At 35.6% G+C, this 22185-nt stretch overlaps 1 protein-coding gene across 1 annotated transcript in view; it reads left to right on the forward strand.

The window, feature by feature from the left end:
* LOC130900590 (uncharacterized) overlaps nucleotides 1-22185 on the forward strand; it is a 121793-nt gene that overhangs the window by 73541 nt on the left and 26067 nt on the right. Inside the window, exon 2 of the mRNA XM_057811289.1 lies at nucleotides 19504-21061. Within this exon, the coding sequence (XP_057667272.1) occupies nucleotides 19504-21061 (1558 nt within the window). The remainder of the gene's footprint in view (nucleotides 1-19503; nucleotides 21062-22185) is intronic.

Below are 22185 nucleotides of genomic sequence, written 5' to 3' on the forward strand. Positions count from 1 at the left end.
TGAAGTTAAGGGAAAATTACGAGTCGATAAAGTGTGATTCGACACATCGAGTTGTAGATAATGAACCCAAACGGTTACAACATCCATATCCTCCGTCAAACACATTTCCATCTCGTATTTTCTAGAGAACGTAGATATAGGTTGGGACAATGCCTCAACTGTGAGAGATCTATGGTTCCAAGCTTCAATTAGTTTGCCCCATATTTTTCCCAATCAATTTCCTTTCCTAGTATCTTCTCTATTGAAGTTAAATGTGTTTCTTCCTGAAACATGTTATCTTCTGACACGAGTTTGGACTTGATGATTCCTCTAAACGTCCCGGGAAAAGGTAGGAGATTTCGGATCGTTTCTACAACAGCCTTTTGGCGTGATCTCAAGGCCAAAGTTGTGCATCCACACGCAAATCTTCGCTACTTTGGGACAATGTTTGTCGCGGTGGTCAACAGGATCTACGGGTGATAACACCAACTCTTTCTTGCGTAGTTTCTGCACACCATCGAAGCTTTTGCAGGTTCAATATTTATTTCCTTTTCGTGCTTATTCTAGAGGAGTTTACTATCTAGTTCCTGGTATTTCTCCTCTGCTTTTAGGTGAATTATTTGCTCATCGATATGGATGATCTTCCTGACGCATGTTATCTTCTGACACGAGTTTGGACTTGATGATTCCTCTAAACGTCCCGAGAAAAGGTGGAAGATTCCGGATCGTTTCTACAACAGCCTTTTGACATGATCTCAAGGACAAAGTTGTGCATCCACACGCAAATCTTTGCTACTTTGGGACAATGTTTGTCGTGGTCGTCAATAGGATCTACGGGTGATAACACCAACTCTTTCTTGCGTAGTTTCTGCACACCATCGGAGGTGTTGCAGTTTTAATGTTTATTTCCTTTTCGTGCTTATTCTAGAGGAGTTTACTATCTAGTTCCTGGTATTTCTCCTCTGCTTTTAGGTGAATTATTTGCTCATCGATATGGATGATCTTCCTGACGCATGTTATCTTCTGACACGAGTTTGGACTTGATGATTCCTCTAAACGTCCCGAGAAAAGGTGGAAGATTTCGGATCGTTTCTACAACAGCCTTTTGACATGATCTCAAGGACAAAGTTGTGCATCCACACGCAAATCTTTGCTACTTTGGGACAATGTTTGTCGTGGTGGTCAATAGGATCTACGGGTGATAACACCAACTCTTTCTTGCGTAGTTTCTGCACACCATCGGAGGTGTTGCAGTTTTAATGTTTATTTCCTTTTCGTGCTTATTCTAGAGGAGTTTACTATCTAGTTCCTGGTATTTCTCCTCTGCTTTTAGGTGAATTATTTGCTCATCGATATGGATGATCTTCCTGACGCATGTTATCTTCTGACACGAGTTTGGACTTGATGATTCCTCTAAACGTCCCGAGAAAAGGTGGAAGATTCCGGATCGTTTCTACAACAGCCTTTTGACATGATCTCAAGGACAAAGTTGTGCATCCACACGCAAATCTTTGCTACTTTGGGACAATGTTTGTCGTGGTGGTCAATAGGATCTACGGGTGATAACACCAACTCTTTCTTGCGTAGTTTCTGCTAACCATCGGAACTTTTGCAGGTTCAATGTTTATTTCCTTTTCGTGCTTATTCTAGAGGAGTTTACTATCTAGTTCCTGGTATTTCTCCTCTGCTTTTAGGTGAATTATTTGCTCATCGATATGGATGATCTTCCTGACGCATGTTATCTTCTGACACGAGTTTGGACTTGATGATTCCTCTAAACGTCCCGAGAAAAGGTGGAAGATTCCGGATCGTTTCTACAACAGCCTTTTGACATGATCTCAAGGACAAAGTTGTGCATCCACACGCAAATCTTTGCTACTTTGGGACAATGTTTGTCGTGGTGGTCAATAGGATCTACGGGTGATTACACCAACTCTTTCTTGCGTAGTTTCTGCTAACCATCGGAACTTTTGCAGGTTCAATGTTTATTTCCTTTTCGTGCTTATTCTAGAGGAGTTTACTATCTAGTTCCTGGTATTTCTCCTCTGCTTTCAGGTGAATTGTTTGTTCATCCAAACGGATGGTCTTGAGATTCAGTTTTTCCTTCATAGTGAAGGTAATTGGATCCGATCGACACCAGTTACTCTGTGAACTGTATCCCAGGTTTACTATGCTCCACATTAGAAGGGAAGCATCTCTCTTGTGGATATCTTTCACCATGAATTAATAGCGACTTTATATAGGTTAAAGATAATTATATTAGTCAAGATTAAATACGACACAGCATGTGCAACAGCTGACAACGGTAGTTAAATTATGTGTTATTTTACTTTATTACGTAATGAAAGGATGTGGGATTCTCGTCGAGGGTTCTTCTGTTTTTTCTTTGTAAATGTCCCGAGGCGGCGATAATCATGCAAACGTTCGTTTTCAGTTTTGTAGTAAACATTTTCACTGTATACAAAGGTACCGTTTATTATATATCCCGACACTAATATAATGATATGTCTGGTTAAAAAAAAATAACCAACTGTCGTAGTATAAAGCTTTCTTTGTATCTTTTCACGTATAAAAAATTATATATGTGAAGCAGAACTTCAAGGAATAGGTTGCAGCAATAAAGCAGCTAAAGATAGAAAAATGGGGTTGAAGTTTGAAGCTTTTTAAACAAATAATCGAAAAGACACTTCGAGCTATAATAGAACTAACTTCGAAGATGACGCGAGTGTTCGTAGACATGGAAAAAAGCTTTGGATAAAGTCCCACGTACCAAAATATTGGAGAAGAACCTGTTAACAAGAATTCAAGAAATCAAAAACGTTCACAACATTAGAAGAAGAGCGATTAGGAGGCGATCTGAGCTTTAGAGACCAATTCACACATCTACAATGTGCCAGTTAAAAAAACTCGAGATAATAAAATTCCAGGAAGACCACGAGCAACATGGTTGGAAAATCAAGCAGAACCTGAAGTTTCTCAAACGACTTGACTTTAACAGAGGTCTCATTGATGAGGTACGTGAAGTTGGGTCTATCCATTAGGGATCAACGTATATTTACCGCGGTATAAACTAGTGTGGGATCAAGAAAATCGATGTTACAGATTCAATGACATAACGAAACCGTCGATTATAGATTTTGGTTCTTAGAAATCGGTTTAGCAGTGAATCGTTGCTTTGAGGATCACAGAAACGTGCATTGGTGGAGTACAAAGTTTTGACAACATTGACAACTAAACAACGTTGTAGGCGTATGCTTTGATATACCATGATTGTCAAATTTTTCTCCCTTCTAAGTCGAAGAAATTTTAGAACATTACACCTGGGATTATAGCAAGAAAAAAGGATCCTTTGGGTCGCAATCTACGTGGATGTCTGAAAATCTTATATTGAGAAGTGCTGACATCTTCTAGTTGAGATAGCACGAAGTTCTGGCAAGCAATTTCATATATTCTTCGCATTGTGGCAGTTATAGTTGAGATAATAAGATGTATAGAAGCTTTAGAAAGACCTTCCGTTTCTCCCAATTTGTTTCCAATTGATTTTTACCAGGCTGTTGAATTTTCAATATTCCCCATAAGCTTTGGGTTTCCTTTTTTGTCAGCCAGTATACATTTAACAGTTTATCTTTCAATTCTTTTAATCTTTAATTGAAATACGAGAAATTGTGCACTTGAAACAATGCGTGGGTATTGCAGTTACATTTACTTTGTTTTATCTAACAAATCATCAAATATGACACCCACGGTATGCATAATGCAACAGATAAAAAGAATTGGAAATGTATAATAGAGGAACCACCCCTGGAAGCGAAAAAACAAAAGATTTACGTAACATCGAAGCGAAACGAAAATAATTTTAAAAAAAAAACCGTCGCGTGGGCAACGGAAACGTATTGTTGACTTGGGGACACGTGTCAGGTTAAAGTTAAAATCTTAATTCAGTGCTGGAACACGGAGAAGTTGTAAAAAAATCTCATTATACAAGATTATACTTTCAATTTTAGATTGAATAACGTATATAAAAAAAAAAAAGAATATAGAACTGAAGGAATCTCCGAATTAATTGAATATATGTATCTTTCAATCGTGCGGCCCTGTTCGCAAATGACCTTCTGTAAGGTCCGTTGAACCTGTTGCACTATGCCATGAGCTCTTCATATATGTGCGTATGTGAGTGTTAGTTAACGAAACGGACGTACGAACACGTACCTACGGTCATTCGAACCACCGTTTTCTACCAAGGAAGGTGCATTCTTCTTAGAAAAATGAATTTAAACCGCTCGAAACCCAACTCAGGTACCGCGATCACAACACAGCTGAGAACTGCCCGGTCGGTACGATCGTACCCTGTTAGGCCAGTTCGAAATATCTGCCAGTCATTTACTGGAAATATTCGAAGTACTCGGCTCTATTTCCGGTTGAACGAGCTTCGTCTCGGTGATATTGACACAATGAAACCAACGTATCGATGACTTATAACTTAAAAAAGATAAAAAATCCAAATAAAAATAATTCGACAATGTGTTACATCGCCTTTTTGACTTATAACTGCTCTTAGTCGACTATGGACTAATCCTTGGTTGTAGATTCATAATTATGGAACGTTTCTTTCATGGAAAGATAGAGATGAAAAGGTGTGATCTAGTGCTGGAGTGCAAGAAAGTCCTAGAGAATCTGGTGAATGATGGCTGCAAGATCCAGCTCGTTTGGGTGCATGGTCATTAGGGAAACAAAGGCAACGACGAAGCGGACCCACCAATGGACCAAGAATCCAAAGGGTGTCGGCAGGGATGGATGAAGACGCCTGGAATGAGATAAACGAAGACAAACAACTGCTCCAACTAAACAAGCGCGAAATCCGACGTCTAACCGGCCATCTAAGACGCCATCTCCACACCATGGGCATTACGGACGATGCGGAGTGCCGTTGGTACATGGAGAAGGACGAAACCGCAAACCACGTCATCTGTTGGTGGCCTGCGCTCGAACGAGCGCGGTTTAAATACCTGGACAAACCTCACAACTTGCCTAATGACATCAAAGGGTTCAAGACAAAACACCTGGTCGGCTTCTCAAAAGATCTGAAGACCCATTTGCTCTATGACCTATGAACTATACAACAAGCAATACAAAAACTGAATTACTGCAACAAACACGAAAAAAGACAAAAACAATTATTGAGGAATTACATTATAAAGCACAATCAGAAAGATAAGTACCAGAATAATAGAATTCAAAATCGGTTCAAAAAAAATCGAAGAAGGCCCATAAAGATGGTTTGGGAATTGGAGGAGAACGATTAATACGGGAGATGTATGAAGCACGGCCAGAAAAAAGGGAAAGATCGATGAGGAGCTTGAAAGAAGGAATCGAAATGACAGGGGGAAATCTATGAATAAGATAGAAGGGAATTAAAGAATGGAAACTGTTTTGAAAGAGGTTTAAATTAGCGAGACAATTGAACGTCAATTTTATACTGGAATATAGATTAAAAATAAAACTGGTATGACCGATACATTTGGTGAAATCTGATCATTTATGTTTTGTGTACTAACTGGTAAAAATATAACGTAAAGCTGTCTGAATATGTATTATAAACGTGTTGTGTGCGATTTTTACTTTATGTTCATAGTGTTTTTGTCGGTTTAAATATATTTATACACCTTAACTAACATCGAAAAGAAATGAAAATGTAAATATCGGCTTCTCGTAACGACAAATATTATTTATTTTAGTTTATTGAAGCCGATAAATGAACCATTTAACTCAAGTTGAGTTTTATTTTAATTTTGCTGAACGCAATAATTTTATAAAGATAAAAGCTTCTGTCGATTTTGTTGTTGGTAAATAACAATATAAACAAATTAAAAATATCAATTACGAACAAAAATTTTCATTTGCTTGGGAATAACTTCGTAAATATCAACTCTGGGTAGTTAGACTGACTTAATTTACCTGAATACACTGTTTGCCCCACCACTACACCAACGCTCACGATTACACTCTCTGACGCGCGTTTCGATAACCAACTTATCGTCATCAGAGACTAATATCGCCAAAGGTTCCAGAATTTCCAAATTAGTTGATGTAGAACTTTTTATTCGACAGTAAAATTTGCTTCTAACCTCCAACTGATGACATTTAATGGAAATTAATCTTAGATATCGTTTTTAAAGATGTATTAATACCATATTTAGAAAGCTTTGGAAATTGAGGTAACGTCTACTTACCATTTTATACAGTCTATTACTACAATAACGCCCACATCAAATTGTAAATGTCAAATAAATATTCAAGATACCGAAGGTATAGAATAAAGGAACGTTTTTCGTAATGCTTGATTTTGTAACCAATTCCCGCTACAGGTAATTTTGCTTTGTAGATTTTTATGACATAAATACAACGTTATAAACTTTTATATTCATTTACAAAATGTTTCTTCCCTTTGACATAATATTTTACCCAGAAAAGGACCATAATTTTTGGTTGGTAACTACTCCAAGAATTGACTTTGTTAAACGTGCAAAATGAACTTTCCGAAATAAATATTCGTTTCACTCTTTTTTATTAAATATTGAAACCAAGCATTTGGTAAACTCCGAAAATATACAGGACAGACTCGAAGAGACAGGATTTATAATAAATCAATAGTATTCATATAATTACATCCCGATGAATGTTCGTTGCTTTCACACGTTTTTTATGCTACGTTATTCTACGAATTATGTATCTGCCAGAGTTTTAACAACTGGAAAATTGCCTATTTTTAGGAATACATACATCAGCTTATTAATAAGAAACTGTTTTAAATGGCTTCAGAGAAAAAAAATTCAACTCCCAACAATTTAAAAAGCAACCAAAATCAATAGACTTCATATTTATGTTACGAATCAATTCGAATATCGATTTCGGTGCCTGATATTAATACATAACTAGTTTATAAACGTTATTTATGAGGGACTGTGGCAATCAAACACTAAAGCATAATATGTATCCCAAGCTTTCGACTAACTACGTATTCATCATCAGAAGAAACACCTAGAATTGGCGTTTTGAAACACCGTGTGTCGTGTAATGTCTTCGACAATGTAATTGTTAATTGTATCTGTTTGGTTTCTATCGAAGAATGGGATTTATTGCTTAAAGTAACTATAGATAGAAAGCACATGCCCTAACCTTGAAAATAAAAATTAATAATATTTGACATTATTTCTAATAAGTAGTTTATTATCATTTGTTTTTATTTGAAGGTTTGTAGGTTACAATTATCACTTCTGCAATTATGATTTTATTGTCAATAAAATTATCGAGAGAAAATAACAAATATATTTCTTGTAATGTACCAGGATGTCGAAGCAATATCTTTTGACCCAATACCTAATTTATGAATCAAAACTTTTTATTTGGCCTAATAAAATGGATTAATTGAATATATCTAGTCGTGCACAACATAATTAGAAACATGACTGTAGAAAAAGAAAGCACAGTCCAAGAAGAAACCATCGTTTTGAACAATCTACACCAAAAGCGACAATATTTTTTTATCCTACGACTGACTGGGACGTCAACCTTCCTATTGTACGCAATTAACATTATCCTGGTTGAATGTTTCAGGAAAAACCAACATAGATACGTCTCTCTACCTTCCCAACTGTTTCGTGACACCCCCACACGACCCCAAGGGAGACATTTTTAAACCAAGTGTTGACCGAATTAATTTTCCACCCAGCATTGTTGAGAACGCATCTCGGACGAGGTCTAAGTCGAGTTTAACCGAGCTATGTTGCTTCTAGAGATTAGGCGCGCGAGGTTGCAGTTTCAAGTAGTTAATTGAACTTTGATTATTGTAATTCCGACGAAATTCCACTATTAGGAAAGCTGCGCAGTGGTAAATTTCCTTTTGACATACCGTATAGTTTATGTTAAACCCGCTAAAGACTATAGTAACATTTTCCGACGAAATTAATGAAGAATTCATGTGTATGTGAATGTTTTTATGAAGACAATGTCTTTATCACGGCATTCGAGAAATTTTAACAATCCGAATTATCTAGAAAGCCGTTAAATATATTAATAAGTGAAGTAGTTTAGTATCAACAGAATGCGCTTCAGATATTAATGAAAATATACTGATCGAATACAAAATTTTGGGTTTAAAAGTTAATTATTCTTATTATTAATATTATTATCATAAAGAAGCCACAAAGCTAATTAACAAATTGGCATATTTCCGAATTATTTCAAAGTCATTTATAAAATTTGATTTTCGTATCAATGAAGAGGGAAAAAAGTGCAACTAGATTTATATTTCTGAGTGTGTAGAACGGGATATAATGTCTTCTATGGTAAATGAGAGAAGGGAGATACTGAATTGGGGTGTAGGACCGATTCAAACAGGGAAAACCTGATTGTTTGTCTCATAGGCGTAGAGAAACGGCAGTTTACAATTCTCCCTCTCTCATTTAGTGCCCTTTTACTCTCTAGGTCGTTTAATTTTGCGTTCTTACCGTCTACTGACCTTTTTTATTTCAATATCAAAATAAATATGATGGATTAGTTCACTACAAGCATTTCTAGAAGGTTTCCGTATGTTCTGACGTGGTGTTTTTAATATCTAGTCACTGATCGTATTTCTTTATCGCACCTCGTATATTATACAAAAAAAATATAACTTAATATGCATAGAAGTAACCTAACCAAAGAATTATTGCAAATGTCTTTGCGTGTCTTGTATCTCTTTTCCTAACAAATACCTGGGGGTCATCTTGGACCAAGCACTGATCTTCAAAGACTACTTCCTCTATCTAGAGGACAAAAGGGCGTCGGAGGACGATCTAAGCTAGAATTAAGGATCAAGCTACATCTCATCTGAGCTATACTTATACATTAAGTCCAAGACCAAGACTAGCAAAGAAACCAGAAGAAAAAGATCAAAGTGATTCCGCCAATACAATTTTTTGGAAATATCTCGAATAGGGACAGATTTAAAACCGAAAAAAAAAATAAGTACTTGGTACTATCCTGGAGAAATAACGAGGATTGACAACTCCATACACAAACACGGAAGAATAAGGATAAAGAGAAAATTTGGAAGAAATCGGCTATAAAGAAGTCAAAGAGGCGATACGTTAAATCGACAAAACAAGCAGAGCAGATAAGATAGATCCAGAAATGGTCAAATATCTGGAAGAAAAAGGCAAAACATGATGGAGTAATCGAGGAGGTCTGAAACAATACCACAACAATGGGAGGAGAAACTGCTAGTACCAATCCACAAGAAAAGAGAACAAACGAATTACGAAAACGACAGACCAATATGAAAGACAAAGAAAAAGAAGATTTTGAGAAGAAACAGAAAGAAGAATGAACAGCATTCAGAAAAGAAGGAAAAATAAAGAGAAGAAGTTGAGAAGAAACTAAAAGAAGAATGAACAGCATTCAGAAAAGAAGGAAAAAGAACGAGTAGAAGTTGAGAAGAAACTAAAAGAAGAATGAACAGCATTCAGAAAAGAAGGAAAAAGAACGAGTAGAAGTTGAGAAGAAACTAAAAGAAGAATGAACAGCATTCAGAAAAAAAGGAAAAAGAACGAGTAGAAGTTGAGAAGAAACTAAAAAAAGAATGAACAGCATTCAGAAAAGAAGGAAAAAGAACGAGTAGAAGTTGAGAAGAAACTAAAAGAAGAATGAACAGCATTCAGAAAAGAAGGAAAAAGAACGAGTAGAAGTTGAGAAGAAACTAAAAAAAGAATGAACAGCATTCAGAAAAAAAGGAAAAAGAACGAGTAGAAGTTGAGAAGAAACTAAAAAAAGAATGAACAGCATTCAGAAAAGAAGGAAAAAGAACGAGTAGAAGTTGAGAAGAAACTAAAAGAAGAATGAACAGCATTCAGAAAAGAAGGAAAAAGAACGAGTAGAAGTTGAGAAGAAACTAAAAGAAGAATGAACAGCATTCAGAAAAAAAGGAAAAAGAACGAGTAGAAGTTGAGAAGAAACTAAAAAAAGAATGAACAGCATTCAGAAAAGAAGGAAAAAGAACGAGTAGAAGTTGAGAAGAAACTAAAAGAAGAATGAACAGCATTCAGAAAAGAAGGAAAAAGAACGAGTAGAAGTTGAGAAGAAACTAAAAGAAGAATGAACAGCATTCAGAAAAAAAGGAAAAAGAACGAGTAGAAGTTGAGAAGAAACTAAAAAAAGAATGAACAGCATTCAGAAAAGAAGGAAAAAGAACGAGTAGAAGTTGAGAAGAAACTAAAAGAAGAATGAACAGCATTCAGAAAAGAAGGAAAAAGAACGAGTAGAAGTTGAGAAGAAACTAAAAAAAGAATGAACAGCATTCAGAGAAGAAAGAGAGAGAAAGAGAAGAAGTTGAGAAGAAATTGGAAGAATAACAAACAAACAGTATTCAGAAAAGAAAGACGAGGAAAGAGAAGAAGTTGAGAAGAAACTAAAAGAAGAATGAACAGCGTTCAGAGAAGAAAGACGAAGAAAGACAAAGAAAAACGCAGAGAAGTTGAAAAGAAACTGGAAGAAGAACAAATAAACAGCATTCAGAAAAGAAAGATGGTAAGTTATAAGTTAAGAAATAACTTATAACAAGAAACAAATAAAAGAGAATACGGCAAGCAAGAATCATAAGCAGAAGGAGCAAAACAAAAAAACCGGAGAACTATAAAAAATCTCAGTTTGTAATTGATACCTCAAACATATCAACGTTTATTGCTTGTCTCATGCTGATATTATCTTAGTTTTGGAACTTAATTCGATACTCCCTCAATCCCTGTATCTGCTTAAAGTAAGGATAACTCTGTTCAGGTGGAGCTAGGTCTTCATTTCAAGCTCGGAACTTCTACCATTCATCTTCTTGTTTCCCTCGTGTTACCCACCAGGTAATCAACACCGTCTTTTCACCCCTTCGTCCAATATAACTTCCTCGTATTTCGATTTGGTGGTCCGTGTGATTTACGTGTTGGATTGGATCCCCGAATTCAAAATAACCTAAAATACTGTCGCCAAGTATTCCTCATCAAGAGCTTCGTTTATGACGCGCGTTTCGATAACCAAGTTGTTGTCTTCAGAGATTGAATGTAAACAGTGTAGTATTAAAAATTCAAGAACTGCTACTCCAAATCCCACCTCGTCATTTCGTCGGCGTTTTCTGCGATTTTCCTATAACCAGAAGAACCCATTCATCAGTCAAATGTCGTAATATCTGAAAAGAACTCTTCTTCAGCACAAACCGCACTACCATTCCCCACAACTACAGGTCTGCAGAGGAGTAATTTCAACTTAAAATATTGGTGGGTCATTATTAACTTGGTAAATCAAAGACAATATTTTTTCGTTATCGGTACGCCACTGTTACGCCTAAAGGCACACTTTGAGTACGGACGGACGGTCGTAGTTTTATTGTGTGTTGTAAATGGGTCTGGGACTAGAATCCCGAGTGCCGAGCGGGTCTCTAACCTTAAACAGTTCTGGCCCCTTTGCCAGTACATTTTCGAAATTTGTAGGGTAAACCGCGTGGTCTTTCTCTCTCTCTATCGTTTATTTTAGTTTTTTTCATGTTTTTTTGTATAAGAAATGCGCGTGCGTCGTCTCCTTGAAGTGCTTGTATTTTTTTTTTGTGATCATGTGTCTAATTCAACAGATTTCGTTTGAAAATTTAACGTGGATACGGGATAATCTAAAAATGCTGACGTAGTATGGTAGGTACTTATTTGATTGAAATGGGTTATTTATTTCAATAGTTTTCTAGACCTTTGTACCAGATGGTACGGATGGAATCGTAAAATAAATATTTAATTTCATCAAACTCATTGCTTATTTCCGTTTGTTCCACAAAAATATCGATCTATTGAGGTCGATTTTATTAAATAAATTTCGTAATCTTGGTCGTTTTATACCAATAGATGATTTCTTCTTGAAATCATTTAGGTTGATGTCCAAATTTGGTCTGTAAACTGCTGAAATTTCTTAGTAATCTGTTTTTTTTTTACCAAATCACTTATTGATAACGAAGGAATTTAAATCAGATTGTATTTTCCATTCTTTTGGTTCAAATGTTGTTGAGTACGAATTTTTACTAGCTCTAGCTCAAAATTATTGGAATTTTCTTCAGATTTACTGGAAGTGCAAACTCGGGGGCAGGTACACAGCATAGAAAATGGGTAGTATCAGTCTTGATGTAATGGTAATTTCGTTGTCCCCGGATTTTCGCTATTCCTTATTATTCCCTAAGAACTAGAACTATGTGGTAGCTTCAAGGAAACTAAATCTTTTCTCTTACGAGTTTCTAGTACATTCTAGAACCTAGTAGTTCGTCATCTTCGTCATGAATTATACTTTCTACATTGCCTGAGAAGAAACTAGAAGAGGTGCAACTTTTATTGAGATTCAAACATTGTTTGGTGCGAACTATCCACTATCTAGGGTGTAAAAGTCGAGAATCTACATTCCCAAGAAGTTGCCGACGTTAAGAAAGCTGTTAGGCGACATTTTGCAACATCGACGTGTTGCATAACGTTCAATCTTGTCTTGGTAGCCGTAAAAGATAAAGCTTCCATCTGATTCTCAAACCGGGTGCGAATTAAGCTCTGTGATTCGGTTTTTGTGTGCGAAAAACATTCCTCCGACTAGGTATGTGAGGTGTATGTCCACGACGAGCAACGTTCTGGCTGACCATCGTTTTTGGGACCTCAGCGAGATGATCCCTGATATTTTCAAGTCCTGCGTGTACAAAATTTTGAGTTAGAGCGACAACGTCTGATAGAAACTATGGGAGCAGTGCGGGATTAAGCCAGGGGCTTGGGGGGGCTATAGGTCCAAGAGGGCCCCAATTTTGGAAATCATTCTGTATTTTTTGATGTGTTGATACCACAAATCTAACGTATTGATATTATTTTGTGAATTTTTCCGAGTTTCCGAATTCCTTAAGGGGGCACCGTCATTATTTTAGCCCCGGGCCTTATAAATCTTAATCCGGCCCTGCATGGGAGGTTTACTTTCTATACATGTTTTATTCAATGCCGATAAACATGTTTTCCACTAGAAAAATTCGTTAGAAACCTTATTTAAGAAATTCTAATGTAAATACCACGGATTTTGTCTATGGACAGCCTCGTACTAATAGAGGACAAACATTTTAATGATTATACGAGTGAAAGTATATTTTGATAATAATTATTGAGTGCTATGGATACTCTAGACAAACAGTTATAGATATATGTGATAAATCACTTGGGGTTATCAATAAATTTGACGGCGGGAACCAAATAATGAATGTAAAAAACAGTAGCGACATCAAACCGGTTTATAGTTGATGAATTTATGAAATAATATTGAAGAAATGATAGATGTTGTATATTTGATACTTAATTTAATTATTTTCTACGAGAACTGAGTCTTTAATAACGCATTTGATTAGCAATGATGATTCGTTGTTAATTACGTAATTCATTAGAAACTACACGATAAACAGTTAAATAACTGGTTACTATAAATTCATTAGAACACTGCAGGTCTTTTCGATTGATTATTGCATAAATTACTGTTTGATTTGGAAGTTGTACAATATTTTTTACCTTCCCTGTAGTTTATTTACGAGTTATGTGATCCATTTGAAACATTCAGTTCAGATAAGTCGGGTATTAATAAATTCCTTGCACGTGAAACAAAGAAACGTGCTTACGCACACATATTTTTATAAAAATAAACCCAACTACACCTCCATTAACTTCTAATTTATTCAAATAAAATTCACGGTATAGTTTTATTAATATAAATAATTAAAACGAAGGAAATAGTTAGATTAAAACGGAAGAAATAGCCAACACATTTTTTTTAAAAAGTTCCTAAATGAATCCGTTGATAATAACTGTATTTTTTATACAATTATTTTTCGATATTTAACTTTAGTTCAAATCCACCTCCCCCTATATCTCTTCAGAGGGTGTCGTCACTCTTTTTTGCTTTGTTTAAGGTTGCACGCCGACTGAGCATTATTCGCAGATTCTATAAAGGGCAATAACAAACCTAAAGCTGTCCCTACTCGAGATCCTTCTCTTCTCTTCTCTCATATCCTCTTGCTGGTCGTGGTCCAGCTATTTTCTCGGTTTTCGATGCCTGATGTAGCTCCTTCGGTTAGTCGCTGCTCTGGATAGATACACTAGGTCCTGGTGTATTAAAAGGCGTTTAATTTTTGCCTCGGGTTGTAGCTTGTAGGTTTCTTCGTGATACAAAACGATGGGGAACGAGCTAGATCTGAAGATCTTCAGTTTTAACTTGAATCATTGTCCTACTATTCGTCATTTCTTGGTCCACTTCGATTCTTCGTTATTCATCCTTTTTGGTCAATATTTTTAAAAAATTCAATTTGATTTCATCATCATCTTCATATTACCATCGCCGGTTGAGTGCTTCTATCAGGTATGTCAGTGGCAACAGCTTGTTACAGTTCACTGAAGTATGTAAGTTTCTTTTAATCAATCAAAGTGTATCCCCACATATTTTGGTCCTTCGAGCCGGATTGTGGTTACTCTTCAATCATAAAAATCCCATTGAAGAAGTGCATCGATTAAAAAGTGAGGTTAAAAAAGGTAGATAAAGGCGGGTACTCACCTCAATCATTAGAATAAAATAAAGGCAAGGTGTTGTTTCATTAAACTTATCATTTTATGTACTCCATTTAAATAATCATGGAACTTCGGGATTTGGAAATTTAGAATAGAAAAAACCGATATCACAGATGTAATTATAAAAAAGTTAGAAAATCGTTAAGGTGTTATCTGTCTTGGTGATGGATGTTGTGAAGTACTGAAGAGATATCTGTTTCTTCTTTAGTCTCAGTTCGGATCTTGTCTTGCTGTCCGTGATTCATAATAATCTGTTCTTCAGGTGCATAGCACCTTCGTCAAGGCTCTGGATTATCCGGTTGATATTATATATCGGGATTACGTATCAAACACATCGATGACATCCAAGAAGACAGCTACAGTGGATTTGTTATTATTTTTATTATTTATTATATCGGTTTCGGTAAATCGTTTGTTCAAAATGACACTTCCGAATTGTTAAGTTGAATTTATGGTTATAAATTTGTATGTTGGCATCTTGTTTCTTATATTTGTTGTATTTACTTTTCCATTGCACATTTTTATGAGCTTTTTGAAATGATTTTTTCAAATTATTTTACTCTACCCCAAGACCTAGGCCTTAATCTGCTTTTGATAATTATAATGACAAATTCAAAATCCAAATTCTTGTTTAAATGTACACGTTCCAAAAAAATTTTCTTTACATTTCAATTATGAAAATAAAGGCTACTCTTTTTGAACTGAATTGAAACATCTAGAACGTTCGAAACCTTTAATTTTAGGTGAATTTTGTCGAAATTTCTAAGTGCTAAATAAGTACTTGTCCTGGACGAATCAGGAAACATCTAGAACGTTCGAAACCTTTAATTTTAGGTGAATTTTGTCGAAATTTCTAAGTGCTAAATAAGTACTTGTCCTGGACGAATCAGGAAACATCTAGAACGTTCGAAACCTTTAATTTTAGGTGAATTTTGTCGAAATTTCTAAGTGCTAAATAAGTACTTGTCCTGGACGAATCAGGAAACATCTAGAACGTTCGAAACCTTTAATTTTAGGTGAATTTTGTCGAAATTTCTAAGTGCGAATTAAATACTTGTCCTGGACGAATCAAGAAACATCTAGAACGTACGAAACCTTTAATTTTAGGTGAATTTTGTCGAAATTTCTAAGTGCTAAATAAGTACTTGTCCTGGACGAATCAGGAAACATCTAGAACGTTCGAAACCTTTAATTTTAGGTGAATTTTGTCGAAATTTCTAAGTGCTAAATAAGTACTTGTCCTGGACGAATCAGGAAACATCTAGAACGTTCGAAACCTTTAATTTTAGGTGAATATTGTCGAAATTTCTAAGTGCGAATTAAATACTTGTCCTGGACGAATCAGGAAACATCTAGAACGTTCGAAACCTTTAATTTTAGGTGAATATTGTCGAAATTTCTAAGTGCGAATTAAATACTTGTCCTGGACGAATCAAGAAACATCTAGAACGTAAGAAACCTTTAATTTTAGGTGAATTTTGTCGAAATTTCTAAGTGCGAATTAAATACTTGTCCTGGACGAATCAAGAAACATCTAGAACGTTCGAAACCTTTAATTTTAGGTGAATTTTGTCGAAATTTCTAAGTGCGAATTAAATACTTGTCCTGGACGAATCAGGAAACATCTAGAACGTTCGAAACCTTTAATTTTAGGTGAATTTTGTCGAAATTTCTAAGTGCGAATTAAATACTTGTCCTGGACGAATCAAGAAACATCTAGAACGTACGAAACCTTTAATTTTAGGTGAATTTTGTCGAAATTTCTTAGTGCTAAATAAGTACTTGTCCTGGACGAATCAGGAAACATCTAGAACGTTCGAAACCTTTAATTTTAGGTGAATTTTGTCGAAATTTCTAAGTGCGAATTAAATACTTGTCCTGGACGAATCAAGAAACATCTAGAACGTACGAAACCTTTAATTTTAGGTGAATTTTGTCGAAATTTCTAAGTGCGAATTAAATACTTGTCCTGGACGAATCAAGAAACATCTAGAACGTAAGAAACCTTTAATTTTAGGTGAATTTTGTCGAAATTTCTAAGTGCGAATTAAATACTTGTCCTGGACGAATCAAGAAACATCTAGAACGTACGAAACCTTTAATTTTAGGTGAATTTTGTCGAAATTTCTAAGTGCGAATTAAATACTTGTCCTGGACGAATCAAGAAACATCTAGAACGTACGAAACCTTTAATTTTAGGTGAATTTTGTCGAAATTTCTAAGTGCGAATTAAATACTTGTCCTGGACGAATCAAGAAACATCTAGAACGTTCGAAACCTTTAATTTTAGGTGAATTTTGTCGAAATTTCTAAGTGCTAAATAAGTACTTGTCCTGGACGAATCAAGAAACATCTAGAACGTACGAAACCTTTAATTTTAGGTGAATTTTGTCGAAATTTCTTAGTGCTAAATAAGTACTTGTCCTGGACGAATCAAGAAACATCTAGAACGTACGAAACCTTTAATTTTAGGTGAATTTTGTCGAAATTTCTAAGTGCGAATTAAATACTTGTCCTGGACGAATCAAGAAACATCTAGAACGTTCGAAACCTTTAATTTTAGGTGAATTTTGTCGAAATTTCTAAGTGCGAATTAAATACTTGTCCTGGACGAATCAAGATACATCTAGAACGTACGAAACCTTTAATTTTAGGTGAATTTTGTCGAAATTTCTAAGTGCGAATTAAATACTTGTCCTGGACGAATCAAGAAACATCTAGAACGTTCGAAACCTTTAATTTTAGGTGAATTTTGTCGAAATTTCTAAGTGCGAATTAAATACTTGTCCTGGACGAATCAAGAAACATCTAGAACGTACGAAACCTTTAATTTTAGGTGAATTTTGTCGAAATTTCTAAGTGCGAATTAAATACTTGTCCTGGACGAATCAGGAAACATCTAGAACGTTCGAATACTTAGGAAAATTCAATTGAATTGAATCAAATATAAATTGCATTATTATACAAATTTTGAGGTTAAGTTTAATCCCGATTCTAATGCATATTACTCATATATGTTCCTACTGATCTTGTGTTAACCCACAGGATAATCCGTCCCTGTTTATAGTCATTTTCGATCGGAGGAGTACGTTTTATTAAGTAATAATTTCAAATTACAGTTACATGAATCTTCTTTTCTGAGATTTCTAATATACGATTCTTAAAGACTGTTGACGACCATAATAAATTTAATGCTGCAATTTATGATCTATCTATTTAACGTAGGTTTGTTAAAAATTGCATTGTGACTAACGTTACATCCAAAGTCAATTAAACAACTTCGATCAAATAATATTTATCGAATAAATAAGCATTCGGCGCCCGAATTAACGTTCAAAACTTTATCAAATAAATTGAATTGATAAACAAATAAATATCGATAATTTCTCTAGTAAACAGATCGTAATTGTAATATTTATAGAATACAACGAAATAAAAAAAAAATGTAAACTATGTCGTAACAATTTAAAACAACAGGTCATTGTAGTCAGCAATTCAGCTGACTTCTTGCATGACTGAACCCATTCAATGAAATTATTTCTATAATACATGCAGATGGCAGCATCGATCGGTCTCTCCCTCTTTGCCAGAAACGCTGCGTTGCCACATACTCCTCATAATACCTGAATATATTTTAATAAATTTTTTACTAAACGAATTATTATTTTTTCATTTTTATAATGATTAGATCTAATTAGTAGGGTAAATTTTAATTATTTAAGTATTTATTAACAATAATATTCATCTATACTTTTTAAATTAATTTAATTCTTGTGTCAAAATGTTTTTGTGATAATGTAATTGAATAAAAATATTAAGTACAAGTAAAAACATATGGCAACATCGCTTGGAACACAACTCGTAACAGGCGCTGCATCAAAAATACGATAATAAACTTTGACGAAACTTTTCGATTTCATTTTTTTTTTGTGTGTAACTGTCGGAGCCGATGTCTACCTGGCTCTTAGCCTTTTGACGTTTTGATGCGCTGTTGTCATTTTATTGATATTTCGATTTATAAAAAATCGTTAATCAACGATATTTAACGAAGGAAATTTTGGATTTTTTGAAATATAGATTATGCAAAAGATGTTATATCAAAAATGTTTCTCGGTATTCATTCCTCTAGTTTAGAGCATTTTCTTTTATAGTTCCTTGAAAATGTGTCACTTCTCAATTGGATTTAGGTCAGGTCAATTACCAGGTCAATCCAACAATTTACATTCCCGAAGAAAGTATAAACTAATTTTGAATTGCGACAAGGGGCCATGTCGTACGGAAATATTCCACCAAATGTAAAGTACCTGGACCAAAAAAGTAAAAAATTTTGGAGAAAAATATATTTATTTTTCTACGTAATCTCCTTTTATCTCCATACACTTTTTTCAGCGTTGTTTTAGAAGTTCGACACTCTTTGTATAATAAGAATCATCAAACTCTTCAAAATATCCATTTTTTTAAGTCTGGGAACAGAAAATAATCCGAGGGGGCTAAATCTAGCGAATAGGGTGTATGAGGTAGCAGTAATTCATTAATTTATTAATTTTGGTCATTGATATAACGGGTGTTTTGTTTTGGTGAAACAACTCTTTCTTCTAAGCAAAATGCGGCCGTTTCTGCTTGATTTATTCGCTCAAACTTTGCAATAAGTTCGCAAACGTTCACTATTGTTGGCTGCCGAAAAAATACTAAAAAACTTTGCGTCTTCAAACTTGAAACATGTATGGATTGTGTCCTTTCTAATACAGTGGTATTTATCAAGCAACTACCGCCACCTGTTGGTCAGGACCATCCTCGTATTAAATTTTAATCAATTGTTTGTTTTTTGGAAAGATTCGGTATATTGAAATTATAGTTTTATTAATAAATATCTAATAGTTTGGTTTTGTTTCAGTGGAGTGGCGGTTCTAAGCTGCACAGATTGCAGCGGGAGCAGTACGGCATCAAGTGATATCACAGATCCGGGATCACCGTTCAGTACGACTTCGAGTCATTCGGAAGACTCAGGTTCGCAACCAACTAAAATGCCGCCGACGCAAGTAGCCCATCATCCACCTTGGCCTTGGACCGCCGACGAGGGACCACCTTGTAAACGGTCGCTGTTAGATAAAACTGCAACTGCCTTTCAGAAAACGCTTAAAACCGCCTCCACACAACAACAACAACAACCCAAAAAGAAGCCAACGGTTAGCGCTACACCATTTATCACAAAATCGAATTTCGTTAAAATCATCGTCCCATCCATACCTAGTCCAAATGATAAATTAGTAAATGCTACGATTAAAAAAGGCGATACGACGTCCAGGTTGCAACAGGGAAAAATCACGGAATATTTCAAATCTCAAGTTAAATCGAACGGCATAAAAAAAGATCTACTCAATAACATGGTTAAAGTTACGAAAACTTTAATCGATCAACAGACGCAATTCAACAGCATCAAATCGCAAAACATCCGAAAGGAACCGAAGAAAATTCTACCGGCGAAGAAAATAGTGCAATCGAAAATGAAGAAGATCGTTCCGATGACAGTACCAAGGAAAATTTTACCGGCGCCGAGTAATTTAACGGACAAATTAACAATAAACGATCAATTAAATAATTTAGCTAAATTTACACCGACGGTCACTTTAACGGCGTTAAGTTTTCCACCGAATTACACGTATCTTCATACTAAAGGTCCTAAACCGCCGGAAACTCCAATTTTCGTACCGCAATACGCTACAATATCTAACGACAAGATACCTCTACCGATAATCAATCGATCGCCGTGTCTGAACGTGATACAACCTGTCCAAAAACTAACAACAATCAATAATTTCAATTGTGTCAAATTAAACGCTACGGTAGTGCCTATAGTTAAGGTGAATCCTATGCCTTCGAGGTTAAATACGGCGCCAGTGAATCCGCCGATTATTCCTAACCTTAGCGTGGAGACCGGTATACCTACGGTGCTAACGGCGAAACCGAAGATACAAGAATGTACCGCACCTCTCGGCGTACCGTCGCCGCCGAAACAACAACAACAACAACAACAACATCAACAACACAACGACGTAAATACCGTATGTACGAACACACCGTTGGAAAACGTGCGCAACAAATATCGGATCGAAGAAAATTCGAGGACCGAAGAACCGCATAGGACAGAAAAGTGTACGCGAGAGGAGATTTTCCGAGATGAAACGAAAGAAAAATCTCCGACGCCGGACTCTGATAGTGGCATATCCATATCGAACAAAGAGTGCTTAGAAGTGTTTGTTAGTGAAACGGTGGTGGTGGAAGAAGAACAGAAATCGCCGATTCTATCGAAACCGAAGACCATCAGGTTTCCAGCCAAGCAAGCGGACAAAGACGAAGGGAAATCATCTCAACACTCCACGGACGGTCAGTGTAGATGGGCGGAATGTAATTCTTGCTTTGACACCAGTGGGGCCTTACTAGAACATCTACAGGTTAGTTATATTCCAGATGGTTTACGATAAAATGGGCGATCTAATTGAGGGTATTCGTCGTCGGCAACTGAAATTTCCGGACTATTTCTACGTATTATTATTATACAATGTACTAAAATTTTTCTGTAGGTTCTTTTCCAGGCACTAGACTAGAACTTCAACGTCTAGATCAAGATAATAAGGTTTTATTTGAAATAATCATTTAATTGGAATAAAAAAAAAAAAAAAAATATCCATATCATCCACATCATATTACATACGTGCATACACACCTCGTTTTAAAAGTATTTCAATGATAAAATAAAATCTTTTTCTTTATAATAACAAATTCCATAAAATTAAATTGTAAATTTCGTTTCCCCGATACAATAAAAACGAAGGACAATGTATAATTGATTTTGATGTAGATATTACGATTAACAGTCGATCAAATTGATCTTTACAGTAAAGTCATTAAACGAGTTTACAAAAACTTGATTTTATTCGTACTAACTGACAATAGAAACAAATCTACAATTGCCTTTAGATCGTTTCACTTAAAACCCGTGGTCTTTATTATTCAAGTTAGGATTTGGACGCCTTCTTGGATACGTTCCACTCGATGCCCACAATTATCGAAAGACCCTTTAGATCGTTCCACTTGAAGCACGTGGTCGTTGTTATTCAAGTTAGGATTTGGACGCCTTCTTGGATACGTTCCACTCGATGCCCACAATTATCGAAAGACCCTTTAGATCGTTCCACTTGAAGCACGTGGTCGTTGTTATTCAAGTTAGGATTTGGACGCCTTCTTGGATACGTTCCACTCGATGCCCACAATTATCGAAAGACCCTTTAGATCGTTCTACTTGAAGCCCGGGGTCGCTATTATTCAAGTTAGGATTTGGACGCCTTCTTGGATACGTTCCACTCGATGCCCACAATTATCGAAAGACCCTTTAGATCGTTCCACTTGAAGCACGTGGTCGTTGTTATTCAAGTTAGGATTTGGACGCCTTCTTGGATACGTTCCACTCGATGCCCACAATTATCGAAAGACCCTTTAGATCGTTCCACTTGAAGCACGTGGTCGTTGTTATTCAAGTTAGGATTTGGACGCCTTCTTGGATACGTTCCACTCGATG

The sequence above is a fragment of the Diorhabda carinulata genome, chromosome X (assembly GCF_026250575.1).
Source record: "Diorhabda carinulata isolate Delta chromosome X, icDioCari1.1, whole genome shotgun sequence".
NCBI lineage: Eukaryota > Metazoa > Arthropoda > Insecta > Coleoptera > Chrysomelidae > Diorhabda > Diorhabda carinulata.